Raw genomic sequence first — 14,585 nt, forward strand, 5'->3', positions numbered from 1 at the left:
AAGACAAATTTCTACCAACAAGCAAAAACAGGAGAGGCAGAATTAGCAGCAAAGTATCGGATAGTTCTGAACCATCAAAGCGTGCACATGAGAACAAAATTCCCAAGGGGCTCAATAAGATCTGAATTTTTGTTTCAGGAGCACCACTCATTTCTTACAAGAGCTGCTGTCTGCTCACATTATCCCAAAATGAGACCTTGTGCTGCCTGCCCTAAGCTGAAGTCTGACGGACTCCGCTACTCCCTTGTTATGTTTTTTCCTCATTATTTGCTCCAGTGTTTCCCTGGTATAAAATTTTAGCATGCTAGAAAGAGATAAATTAATTCCCATCTCTCCTACAGACAGCCTGAGAGAGGCCATTTAGCCAGGATGTTAACGACCGAATCTGTGAAAAGGAAGAACCATCAATCCATCCACAAATAATCAGAAATGTAGACACGCGGCAAATTAAGAGTAGTCTGAAAAGCCTGAAAGAAATCTTCCAGTTCTGTCTAAAATACAAAGTTCTGTAGGTTTTTTTAAGTCTAATCAAAACAACTAAAAAACTATTTTTTTTTTTTCTCCCCCATGGATCTCATCGCCATCAATAACAGCCGAGGCAGCAAGACCTCGCTGAGGCCCAACGCACAGGGAAAGGCACAGGGGTCATGGTGAGCCTGGGAGCCCCAAAGCCACCACCCTGGAGAACAGGTCCATGCTCCAGAGGTTGGGGCAAGCTCTGTTCCACAAAAAGACCAGGAAAAACCTGCAGGGAACTCGAGGTGCTGTGGCCTACCCCTGCTGCCAGCCGTTCTGGTTGTTGCTTTGCTTTACAGCTCCAAAAAAAAAAAAAAATCGATACCTACTACTATCCTTGTTTTCTGCTACGTAGGCTTTAGTTTGTAATCCTAGATTTAGAGGGGGAGGCTGGTTCCTTTTTTTGGTGTCAAACCCCCAAAGAAGAAACTATAATCCCCTAAATTCCACTGCAATAAATCCCAGAGCCACAGACCGGACCCAGAAGCAAGGATGAACGCATCAAGCTTCACCCGTGTTAGCACAGACACTTCTCTGAGACTGATCCTGCCCTTCCTGATGTCTATCTTGTTCAGACCATCTCAGAAATCTGAAAATCCTGCCCCGTCACCTCTCACTTAGTGAGAAGCCACGCAGGCCACCAACGTTTGTCTACAAAATGCATATATTGAAAAAATTCTAAAAATACATCCCTGTCTCATTTAATTCGTGGTTATTTCTTAATGCAAAAACCAGACGGGAAGGAGATTTTACAGCAATACCTTTTTCAAGCCACTCTTCTGGTGCTGGGTTTTTGATCCTATGCTGCGGTGGTAGCCATCTATTTAGCTGATGAGTTTATTAAGAGAGAAAACAAGATGCTCACTCAGCCATGAATTTAGGGACGTTACCTGTCACAGTGAAACCATACCAGATGCTAAATGGCACTCTGGGCAACTTGGCCTACCACAGAATCATCTTGGTTGGAAAAGACCTTGAAGATCCTCCAGTCCAACCATGAACCTCACACTGACCGTTCCCAACTCCACCAGATCCCTCAGCGCTGGGTCAACCCGACTCTTCAACCCCTCCAGGGATGGGGACTCCCCCCCTGCCCTGGGCTGCCCATTCCAACGCCCAACAGCCCCTTCTGCAAAGAAATCCTTCCTAAGAGCCAGTCTGACCCTGCCCTGGCGCAGCTTGAGGCCATTCCCTCTTGGCCTGGCGCTGGTTCCTTGGCTCAACAGACTCATCTCCCCTCTCAGGTAGTTGTAGAGGGCCATGAGGTCTCCCCTCAGCCTCCTCTTCTCCACACTAAACCCCCCCAGTTCCCTCAGCCGCTCCCCATCACACCTGTGCTCCAGACCCTGCACCAGCTCCGTTGCCCTTCTCTGGACACGCTCGAGTCATTCAATGGCCTTTTTGGAGTGAGGGGCCCAAAACTGAACCCACTCATCGAGGGGCGGCCTCACCAGTGCCGAGTCCAGGGGTCAGATCCCTTCCCTGTCCCTGCTGGGCCACGCTAGTGCTGATACACACCAGGATACCATTGGCCTTCTTGGCCACCTGGCCACACTGCTGGCTCCTGTTCAGCTGCCAGCTGGCAATCAACCCCCCCAGGTCCCTCTCTGACTGGCAGCTCTCCAGCCACTCCTCCCCAAGCCTGTAGCGCTGCTGGGGGTTGTTGTGGCCCAAGTGCAGAATCCGGCATTTGGCCTTATCGCATCAGGCGCTAAAGCATCCAAGCAACCTCACTTTGAGCAGGTAAATTCAGGAGCTTAGTCCCAATGGATCGCTTTTCCAGTCAATGGAGCGAGAGAAGCTATTCCAGAGCGCCCTCTGAGACAATATGTACAGCACTCTGAGATGGGAAGTTCTTCTCTCTCCGCATTCATATGTATCTAAATTTGGTACTTCCAGTTAGGCAGCGTGAATGCTTTCCTAAGGTGTCAACTCCTCACCTTTGCATCCAACTGCTTCTAAAGGTCTCCAGGCTCTTCCATGTGAAGAACTTGGAAGCTTGTAGAAGTAACTGGAAAGAAAGTGGGATAAATCAGCCTAGCTGCCCCAAGAGGAGTGACTGCTCTTTCAGAGAACTAAAGGACACGACCAGACAAGAGGAAAAGGCCATCTAGAAGGGTCTAGTTCTTACCTGCCAAAACTCTGACTTCGGCATCATTTCCCGTTCTCGAACTGGCCGGGTTTTTTGCCAGGCATCTGTAGATCCCGCTGTCCCCGTGCTGAACCCTGCTGATCTGTAACGCTCCGGAGGGCAGGACGGCCACCCGCATGTCAGCTGGGCTCAGCAACAAGTCCTCCTGGTTTCGTTGCCAGTGCACCACGGGCATGGGCTCCCCAACAACTTCACACTTCAGCAGAATTGTGTCTCCTGCAAAAGCCGTGACAGATTCTGTCTCGGAAAGAAACCTCAGTGGTCCTGTGAACACAAAAAAAAAAAAAGCACAATTATAGAGCTGCTGAAAGTAGCAGTCACGCGCTGTTTCCATGCTGATTTGGATTTTGTTAATAATCCAGACTAAAAATAAATAAATAAATCATTTATGCCATGTTCTGAAAACTACTTGGAGGTTGCTATAATGGCAGGGTGACTAACACTTTCCTTGGTAAATTACACTCATTAACAGCCAAGACAAGATGTGTTATCAACATCAAGAGTAACAAATTGCACCTTCCTTACAAACCCACGCAGGAACAACTTTAACAAAGTACAGATGCACCAGCGTGCAAGGCAAGCTGCTCAGAACGGAGTGGCATTCAAAGGAAAGAACAACTAAACCTACGTAAGGTTAGGAAAATGTTACAGTCGCATCTTGCTGTATTTCTCCTTCCCTGCAAATCAAAGAAAAAAATACTCTAAAAAGCCACTCCTAAGTTACTTGGGTCACTTAATCAAAATACTTTGAACAGGGAATGGCCTGTGTCTGTTTTTCCATGAAACATTTTTGAGTCGCAAGGGCAGAGCTTGGAGCTTTAATTGCACAAGCTCCAGACATCCCAGTCTCACTCGCTGCAAAAACACGAGAACTGTGTCCTTCAAATGCTACAGAAGAAAAACCCAGCAAGAACAGGAGAAGGTCTGCAAGATTCAGAATGCAAATGGAAGATGATGTCAGGAACAGGAACTTTATTACCTGGAAGCATCACTACTTTACAAATAGCATAGAAAAATAAATAATCAGCCCTTTTTCCAGTCAACTATAAAAAGGATAAATCAAGAAGATACACTGAAGCAACTGCATGGATGAGGGATGTGCTAGAGATGGTGTGGACCTATTTTGGGGACCTGCTCTGGCTCCAGTCCTGACCAGTCCCCAGCCCTCTGCGCACGCTCGCCTGCCCGCAGTGACTATTTGGAGCCATACTAGGAAATACGGTCACTCAAAAGTGTGCTCCAAAATGCACCAAGTGTTTGAGGGAGTAAAAAACCCAAAAGACAACCCTAAAAGCCATGAAAAAGTATATAGGAAACAAGTATCTTTTAAATTATGTCAGCCAGTATTCAGTGAAGGCTTTTAAAAAGGAGCTGAGGAAGCAAAGAATAAAGACCCCAACTTGCTCGGCATTAAAACGCCACCTAATTATTGAGCAAATAAGTGCTGGGGAATGATCGTGTACTGGAAAAGGCATTTGAGGGGGGCCCCCATGTTCATTCCTGTATGTGAAGAGCGTACGTGAATCTACCATCACGTGGGCCGTGGTATTTCCCAACTGCCATGGTTACAAGTTAGTCCTACGAACAACGTGAGTGAAGCAGCAGCTCGGTCCCAGACCCATCCCCACGAGCCTCCTTGTCCCAGCGAGGATGCTGCTTTTCTCCTGTGGACAGAGACACAAGTAACAGCTTCTTACCCCCAGCAAAGCTGGTGCGAGATAGAAAAATAGAAGCGTTCAACACTTTAATTAAAAAAAAAAAAATTAAACAAGAAAAGCGTTGTGTGAACAGTGATGGAAAATTGTTGAAAATTTCAAATTTTTCCAGGCAGAAAGACAGCTAAATCTAACAATTTACTGTAAAAATTACAAGTAAACTAATTGCCACTGAAGGATTTTTTTTTTTTGATGGCAGCACCATACCTGTCATGCCCCCAACACAAGCCAGCTCACACTTTGCCCTGTCTCTGCACCGTCTCCCTTTCTGCAGGCATCCCAACTGTTTTTCTTTTAAAGTTTAATAAAAATCATAAAATCTACACGTAATAGATTGGGATGTTGCGAAAAACCTTTTGCTGTGTCCCAGTGAAAAGCCGCCAGCCACCTTTTCCCATGGTTACGTTCAAAACCCATTTATCTCTCTTCAGGAGCGTAATATATGAGATCTCAAAACCATCATTGGGTCTTTACAGCTCTCTTGGCTGATGTTGATTTATTTTAAAGACAGTTTTTAAAGCTACACAGATGTTTGGGTTGTTGGGAGATGGCTCAAGGGAGCCAAGCGGCAAAATCAGGCTGAGAAAGTCACTTTTTGAGACAGACTCTGGAATTAGACTTTGAAGGTCCTTGATGATGCTTCGCCCTGTAGCTAAAGGGTCGCAGATGCACCTCCTTGCATTACACCCAAACCTACTTAAACTTAAATGACAGCAGTCCTTAACTCCGATTTACCACGCAAGTTGGTTGGCAGCCTATCAGGCTCCCCATCTTTCCTTACAGAAGGCCCAATTATTAAGCAATTAAAGTTCACTTAATAAAAAGGCTTATCATTTGGGGGACAGACCTCAGGGTCTGGAACATGTTTAGCTATTAAATATTCAGCAATTTAGTAGCACTCAGCACAATCCCCCAGAGAAGAACTGCTTTAAATGCTTTGTTTGTTTCAAATTAAAGTCTGCAAGGTTACTTAACATCAAGACAAGACCTTTTTTTCACTTTCAATTCACATAATAGCTGAAGGGCAAGAAACCAAGGTAATGAAAAAGAGTGATTTCCGTCTGCTTGCCTCAGAAAATAGGAAAGAGTAGAAAGCATGGGTGAGTGAATCTGGAAATGTAAATATTTTAGAAACTACTAAATTGCTCTTCCACAGGCTAGTTTCCAAAAAGGTGCGATACTTTAGTTACTTTATGTTCTTTTTCCTTTGCTAACTCCACTTTACAATTCTGAAGAGATTTGCGCCGAGTAACGTACAGCAGAATATCAGACCGAGACGTGCAGACTTCACCAAACAATCCAAGCACAGATGTGGCGTTTGACTTCGTTCCCAGAAACAGAACCACAGAATCATCTCGGTTGGAAAAGACCTTGAAGATCCTCCAAGTCCAACCATGAACCTCACACTGACCGTTCTCAACTCCACCAGATCCCTCAGCACTGGGTCAACCCGACTCTTCAACCCCTCCAGGGATGGGGACTCCCCCCCTGCCCTGGGCAGCCCATTCCAACGCCCAACAACCCCTTCTGCAAAGAAATCCTTCCTAAGAGCCAGTCTGACCCTGCCCTGGCGCAGCTTGAGGCCATTCCCTCTTGTCCTGGCACTTGTTCCTTGGCTCAAGAGACTCATCCCCCCTCTCTGCACCCTCCTTTCAGGGAGTTGTAGAGGACCATGAGAAAACAGGAGCTAAACTGTTCCCATTCTTGTTGCAAACCCCACCTGAGGGGACTGGAAGCTGTAGATCTCAGAGAAAATAAAACTGATTAGAAGTCGGACGCTCAAATTTCTGATTTAGAAGAAACTAATCTGGGGGGAAGGAAGGAAAAAAAAAAATCAAGTTATCAATATGCTTTCAGCAATATTGCCTGCTGGGGAATTCCTGCAGTACAGTATCAGGCAGCCACCCCGAATACCAACTGTCAGCCTAATGAGGAGGACTCAAAGGGAAGGATTTTAATCTTACAAGAAAATGAATATTAATAAGATATTTTATGTCTTTGCATTTTTTATATATGAAATTTGGGCAGCTAATAGATAGAAGTTAAACCAATTTGCCACAAAGGGCACCTCAGTACAAAGTGAAGGAAAGGAAGGTGCTTTACTGTTTGAAAAGCTGAGGATGGAAACCTGCCTGGTGTTTCCGAAGCAGATGAGGCCAAAAGACGACGCATCAAGTAATCGTAGGCCTATTCACTAGTACCTGTTTTAACAAGAAAAAAGTTCAACCACTCCTCAAACCTTTGCCCAATATCAGAAATACTTCATCCTGCCAGGAGCTGAATGACCCAAATAACACTTATCCACGACAAGGTAGGACTCTACTCCAAGAATGCTGAAGGAAACACAAAATCTTCACAAGGAGATGGTAATTTGCTCTACAGTCCCGGTTTCCACCTGCTCGTTTCAGCTGTTGGCATGGTAGACACGTGACCATGGATGATTTTTTCTTATTAACACTCAATTTTCATCAAATTCATACACCTCAGCTAAAAATAGATCAACATTGTTAATGTGGGAGCATTTGTCCTTTATGCCTAAATTAGGCCACCCATCTCCCAAGGTTCCTACGTACTCAGTGCAGAGTGGGGCAGAGAGGAATCCTCTTGCCTTCACCTGGCTGGGGAACCCATGGGGGTTACCTAAATTAGATGACTACATGTTAATTGTATTAATACCCTGATAGGATTAATCAAGAGCTCATGACCGCTACAAATAAGGCAGGACCTCTTCTTTCTTTTTTTTCTTTTCAACACAACCCACACTCAGTATTCTGACTATGCAGAGTACGTTTAAATCTCAATAAACTTCACCCTTGAACACAAATTCTGATGGGGATGCACAGACACAGTCACCCCACGATCATATCACAAATACCCCGTGAAACAGGCAATAGAGACGTGTCTGCTGCTTGTGATTTATGATGTGAACGTACGATTGTCTTGATTTCTCCTTGATTTGAACATAAGCAAGCTTAACTAGAAGTTAACATGGCTGGTTGAGAGGAAATAAATTCTTGGAAATGACAATATAGTCAAAAGGTTCAACACCACGTATCATCTCTGCCTGAAACTCCTCCATCAAAAAGGTATTTTAAAAGTGTGCCCACCGAAGCGATAAAAAGTGAGAGTTTCAGAGAAAGAGCAACACAGCATCCTTAGAAATAAACTTATAGAACTCTTAATTTGTTATGGTTTGGTTTCCCCAGGCCCCAGGTGTTATTTCCGCAGCAACCCAGTTGTAACCCACCATCGCAGCTCCCTGGGGATACCAAAACACGGCTGGGCGTGCCGCTGAGCATCCAAGCAGCGGCAACCAAAGGGAGAACAGACACAACTGAAGGTCTGCAAGGTTGATTTAAGAAGTCGGGCTTCAACAAGGATGACTCTGGTCTACGGCCTTGACTGCACGAGGTAAGGATCAACGTGGGCTTGGCATCAAAATCGTGTACCGAGATGCAAATAGTTATGAAGCACAGTGGCAGGTAGGTCCAAATAGCTCCAGATTAACTGAAGCACAGCTAGTTACATATATTTTTTTTATATATACACACACTTATGTATAAAATTATCTCAATTATTATATAACTGAGTGCACCACAGTCTTTAATTTGTCTGACGTAAGCAAAAGGCAATACAATTTCAATTTCATAGATGAGGAACTGACTCTCCAAAATACAGCAAGACAACAAAGCAAAGCTTATAAAATGTGACAACTTCTAATTGAGAAGAGTTCCTCAGGCTTTTTAGGCACTTTTGAAGATGCTACAGTGACTGACTCGCTTGCTCAAAGCCACAGGAGAAATCTAAGGTCAGCAGAGGTTTGAAGCAGGTTTTCCCAAGCTCTTCTATAAATATATCAGCGTTTCCTTCCCTTCCATAAAACCGAGTGGGAGTTTCTTTTGGGGAAAATACAGTCCAGGGACTGCCCGGGAGGGAGAGGAAGGTTGGGTGTATGTTGAGTTCTCAGTTCTTCAGCAGAAAAGAGAAAAATCCTCAGAAGGGAATGAGCTTAAAACACAATTCAAGTTTGTGGGCTTCTATTGAAGAGTGGTTGAAAGTCTACTTCCTGCAAAGAAAACTTAGGGACCACCGTCACCAGATACCCTAAAAATAAAACAATAAAGGAAGAGCTTCAGACAACACTATTATGTTTAATATTTTTTTTTGATACTTGTTCAATGAATATCTACTTAATATTCTTTTCTGCTGTCCTCTTTGTGCGTGTCTCGTTGCTTTTGGATCGAGGAGTGAGTCGTCTTGCTTCGTGCCAGGGGAGGGAAAGCAGCTTCGATGTTTTCTAGCCAGATCCAGCCCAAACTCCAAGCCAAACAAAGCATTTGGCCTCATTTCAGGAGAATCAAACCACGACAGCTTTTTTAGCCTACACATTTAAGCGCGAGAGAATTATTTCTGCAACTTGTATTTAGCATTCAATTAGCATATTGGAAAATGCATCTTGACATTCTTGAAGTCTTCTAGTCTTTAGACACCCCTCAGATTCTCCTGTGAAGACTGAAAGAGGCAGTCCCCGCACTTCTCTCTCCACAGCTCTTTTGGGAGGAGGGTAATTTTGTTGACCTCAAACAGCAGCACAACTCTGGAGCGAAGCTCTGGACTGGGTCAACTTGTAACAAAGTCAAAGAAACGAGGCACAGAGATTTTATAGTTGACTTGAAAAACAATAATATATATAAATAGATATATAAGAGAGGATTTAGGGGAGAGTTTAAGCTCAAACACTTAAGTTGTGCTGCAACCCTGATGTTACTTCACCATGGAAGTGCCCCGGTTGCCCAGGCATCCTCATCTTAAGAGGAGGTTTTAATCCTGGTAGTTTACTGTTAGATCAGGTTCCTCCTAACAGCAGGAGAGCCACCATGTTTCCTCTTAAACCACACGGAGAAAAAGGTCGGAAGCCACCGAATTCCTCCATCAGCCCTACCCTCATGCAGACGTGTTCACACAAGTGCTGCTGAACTCACTGTAGGCGAGATAGAAACCGTAACTCATGAACAGACAATTCAGAATATCCCACGTAGGAAGGAAGTTTCCTCTTGTCTAATATGGGGACACATCGAGGTCTCCTCCAGCGCAGCAATTTTCTCTCCCAGCATGTACAGTCCATTACAAATATTATAGCACCAATTCTTGGCAGCAATCTAATTCCACCACGAAAGGCTAGCTGAAGGAAGATGAAGCCAGGATCTGCCCTTTGAAGCCTCTTACCTCTCACAGGAAATAAATGAACTTATTATTGTGAAAAAGACTTTTCCCTAACCTATGTTACTGATGTCAGCTCAGATTATCAAACCCGCAAGAATTTTAAAATCTAATTTACTTGTCACCTTTTATGCGGCTCGCTTGCTGGCTGCGCTCAGCATAACGCACGGAAACAATCTATTTTTTCCATCCACATATTTATGCTGTAGGGGGATTTTCATCAAGGATTCAATGCCTTCGTGGTCAGTTCTACTTAGTCTTTACAGATCTTTCTTTCTGATAGAAGGCACTAGCACAAAGCTTGTCGTGCCTGAATGTTCCACGCATGCAGGATACGCTCAGAACAACAAAAATTTCAATTTTAACCAACGCATTCAAGTACAACCCTCAAGATTATTTTTCTATTGGTTCTACTGATTTGTCAGCATTTCAGAGTTCACGGGAGCCAAATCTGACATTCTTCAAGACCACGGCTTGAAACTATGACCTTCTTATAGCCACGGGCAAAGACAAAGCTCCAGAGCTCCCCACCTATAACCCACTATGGCTGTTGACTCAGTAGGTTGGATCTAGTTCCTCTGTCTCATGATCCCTACAAGATACAGCCACAGCTTTCAGCTTAAGACTATTTGCTATTTCCTCAAAGAGGGGAAAAATCATAAAATCACAAATAGTTGATTTGGGAGGGACCTTTAAAGGTCATCTAGTCCAACCCTCCTTCAATAAGCAGGGCCATCATCAACTAGATGAGGTTGCTCAGGGCCCCGTCCAACCCAGTCTGGAATGTTTCTAGGGATAGGGCATCCACAACTTCCTCTGGGCAACCTAGTCCAGTGTTTCACCACCCTCGCAGTAAAGAATTTTTTCCTTGTATCTGGTCTAAAAAGACAGTAGATATTCAAAGCAACAACTGCGCTAATATTTATTAACAAGCCTACACAATATACTGAATCTCTGGGAGTGTCACTCCCTGTCATTCACAGTAACACAATAGACCTGCACCAGGAAAAGAAATACTACCCTAAATTTTTATCATCCACCGACAAGCCCACCTACTGCTTTGTCCCTGTTAATACACAAATCAGAGGGTGTAAATCTCTTCATCTTCCTGTCAGAGGCTCTTGCCAGCACTCGTGGCTTGCAGCCAGCGAGCAGAACAAGCTACCCATCAGTCGCCAATGAAATCATCAAATCTACTCCTCCAACAGGAAATAAGCAAGAAAATAAGCCTTTTTTATTGCTGAAGGATCTAAAAAGGGCCATATTTCAAAACCTCTAATTAAAACAATAAAAAACACAGGCTCTCTCATTTGTGCGCCATGCCCTGGGAGCTCGCTGGTGCTAGCATCGTTTGGTCCATTATATTTAAAGACTCACACTTGGAGAGGTGACTTTGCTCTCATAAAGCACCGTAGAAGTAGCATAAAGATGCCCTGAGTGGACCAGCAATCTCTTGATTTTTTTTTGTCCTGTTTTTGTGACTTGCCTCATCTGAGGTACTTCAGAACCACCTCGAAAAGACCTTCAGAGGAATTAGGTGTAACTCCAGCCATACCTTCCAATAAACTAAGAGTCTTCAAGCAGGACAGAGGCATCCCCAGCTCTGGAGGACAACCAAGCAACGCCATTGCCTCGCCTCCAACAGGCAAGGATTGCTCCTAGGCTACTAACACCACCACCGAGCTACACGGTACGACAAGACAACAGCAGCCAGAGCCAAAACCCTGTTGAATCGGAGTTGAACGCACAGGAAGGCAAGAGCCAAGTGAAGCTTGCACAGCATGACAGTCCCCAGCAGCCATAGTAAGGGTTAGCATGGTCTATAAGACTCCCACAAGCCCCTCTGCCATGCAAACCCCATCCTCTGTGGCTTCTAAATCTGGCTTTGAGCCTCATCTTTCAGAAATCTGAAATGCCTCACATGACGTGACCGTGGTTTGTTCTCCAATGACAACAGTAGATGCTCCTAAGGTGACAGACCAGTTTTGATGTATGAAAGGTCAAGCTGTTCAGAGAAAGGAGGGGTAGGACTCCACTACTGTGAATAACAGATTCTGCCTAGACAGCAGAGAAAGTTTTTATGAATATTCCCTTCCCCTGCCCTAATCCAGTTCATGGACAATCCTACAGAGCTTTGAAGATCCAGAACATATCTAAATCATTACTAACACAACTCACAGCAAAAGGCTCCTTCTCCACTCCCTCCTCCACTGACTACCCATAGAAGATCAAATCAAGTTCAAGGCCTCAGTCCTCTAGTTTAAGGCACTTAACATGGGCTCATGATATCTATTTGAAGTAAAGATCAGTGCAAAACTTTCAATTGTCAAACACTCATCTTCAGCAGCGATTTATCTCACTTCTGCTGAAGACCAGATTTTCTCAAGTACTGGGACAGGCCATGAAGCAAACTCTGGCAAGACAAAAGATCCATCAGAGATTTCAAATGCAAGCACAAGGGGAACTTTTTTTTAACTCATCAAGGGCAAGCATAGGGCATCTCACACACACAGGGTGCAACGTGTAAGCGTGCAAGATCTATGTGGTTCGCTCTTAAATGCCTGAATGCAGAGCACTTGGACTTCACACTCCCCACCAGCCACTCCTCGTTGGTGAGAACAAGCTCCAGCACAGCACCTCTCCTTGCTGGCTCCTCTCTCACTTGGAGAGGGAAGTTGTCATCAAAGGATTCCAGTAAGATAGGGAAGACTGAAGGAGAAGATGCAAATGACAAGTTCTGACTGCTCTCTATTTTACTTTCAGCTATTTTATACTTTTAGGCTTTGTTTCAATGGGTATCCATTTTCACAGCTCTTGCCTGGTGAAATCATCTTTGCGAGCCACTTATTCTGCTCAACTGCAGTTCCTCAGGGGCAGGAGATGCCACTAGGGATTAAAGGGACACAAAAGGTCAGGGAATTTTGTTTGGACAAACTTCCAGGAGTATGAACATCAAGCCTTTGACTCCACAAGAATGGGCTAGGAACATCGTACATCATTAATAAAGATGAGACCAACAGGATGTTGGGTTGTTGTATTCAAACCCAGAGGATGTGAAGCAGCTCAAGCCTTGATAGGTTTAACCATGCCAGAGGCAGCATTCATTCTCTCAAGTGCTGCAACACAGTTCAAAAGACAAGGAGGAAAAAGAAAAAACACCAAGCTGAAAGTTTATCTTTTCTCTAGACCATTATTTGACACGTTGCATGAAAACACACTTTAGCTCCGTCTCATCTCATTCCAGACACTGAGACCGTTTCAAAGCACATCCACCAACTTATTTATCACAGCAGCTTCCCAGCGGGTTTGGCACGGTGCCATCTGAGCACCGCAAGCGTGACCGTGTTCACCCCTGGAAGGTGGGAATTCCCCCCAGCCCAATCGGGCACGGTCCTGAGGGGACCGACAACGCATCTGGAGATGGCCCGCTCCAGCCACGCACCCACGGGGCGGCTCTTAGCCTCAAACACCTCACTTCTCTTCTTACATCCTACTCACAGGAGGATATAAGCCCTGCAATATTTTACCTGACAGCAAAAAAACTAGAAGTATAAAGAGAACAAATTAATTGGAAAAGCAATTCTGACAGGTTACGTGCCCACCCAAAAAACTCCAAGTCATGCAGCAAACCACACGTCAGAAATAATGTAAGACTTAAATGAGACATTAAATGGGAGGTTAAATTAGTTTTCTCAGTTGGCCAACACTTTTGAACCTAGTTTTGTATTTTTAAGATCTTTTTTGTATTTTTAAGATCTTTCATTTTGGCTATATTCTTTTCTTTATAGTGTAAAGCCCGTGTTTTCTGCTAATCATAAGGATCACAAAGCTAAGGGTTAAGGACAACCAGACCATAGTCTTAGTTATTAGAATTGTGCCCCAAATACAAGAATTGGCTGAATTTAACAATTAATAAAGAAAAAGGCTTGAATTTTTTTTTTTTTTTTAAATGTGTCTTCAAAGACAAATTGCAACAGCATAAAATCCATATTAGGGAAGACATCACACGCTACACAGCTGAACACAAGAATCACATTATAATTGTTGCACTATTATAGGTAGCAATATATTTCTGAAATAATCAATGCCTCATAAACCCTTAGTATTTATTTATTTATAGGAGATCTATTTAAATGTGCTTTTCCACACGTCAGGATTCAGCCTCCACTCTCTTCTCCTAATCGTTAAAACTAGCAAAATTAATATTACCCCTACCCCCACGATATCAGTGGCTTCCTCAGGAAAACAACTAAACCGGGGTAGTAATTTGGGTCTGACAGATTTACAAATACATCTGTAGGCCAGTAAAGCATTGGAATCATGTGACATATCTTTTTATGAGACAAATTTGGTAAAAGCATGTCAAAGTCCAATCCTGAAATACAACGCAATAAATGAATTAACTGAGCAGAGCGTACTCTCTACGGCCATTAAACGGGAAGAAATGCAGGCAGAGGCAAATACCAACTCGAGAAATGCAGACCCAATTGGCATTTTATTGAACATTAGCAGGCAACCCTAAATCACCAGCTATCGTTGAGCAGAAGTAACCGTTTAGCAGCGGTGGTATTCGTGTTACAGCCATTCCCAGGGGCCCCGGCGCCGCCGTTCCCGTTATCGCACGCGCACGGGACCGGTTCAACCCCGGAGGCACGGGGGGCTGTAGGTATAAGTGAAAAGAGTGAAGTGAAAGGAAAAGGAGGTAAGAACTGCTGGCTAGGGTAGTGCCACGCCATCAAAATACTCCTGACCAAACACCAGAGCCAGGCTCGGGGAGAGAAAATAGCCAAAATCTGTACACCCTTCAATATGGACATTATTTGCTCGTATTTTCCCCACTTTATCTGACAGTTTATACATCAAGCATATGCCACGTTGCCAGTTCAGGCCGTATTTAAGCTCAGCTTTGTGTCCTAATTTGCTTAACATCAGCAACTAGGTCTGGACAATAGTAGCTTCTGGCTCCACCTTCAGCTCCTTGG

The 14,585-nt window shown here is 44.2% G+C and overlaps 1 protein-coding gene across 1 annotated transcript in view; it reads right to left on the bottom strand.

Annotated features, from left to right (window-relative positions):
• LOC141917708 (netrin receptor DCC-like) overlaps positions 1-14,585 on the bottom strand; it is a 632,583-nt gene that overhangs the window by 328,653 nt on the left and 289,345 nt on the right. The window contains exon 3 of the mRNA XM_074811102.1: positions 2,648-2,932. Within this exon, the coding sequence (XP_074667203.1) occupies positions 2,648-2,932 (285 nt within the window). The remainder of the gene's footprint in view (positions 1-2,647; positions 2,933-14,585) is intronic.

The sequence above is a fragment of the Strix aluco genome, chromosome W, assembly GCF_031877795.1.
Source record: "Strix aluco isolate bStrAlu1 chromosome W, bStrAlu1.hap1, whole genome shotgun sequence".
Taxonomy (NCBI): Eukaryota; Metazoa; Chordata; class Aves; order Strigiformes; family Strigidae; genus Strix; species Strix aluco.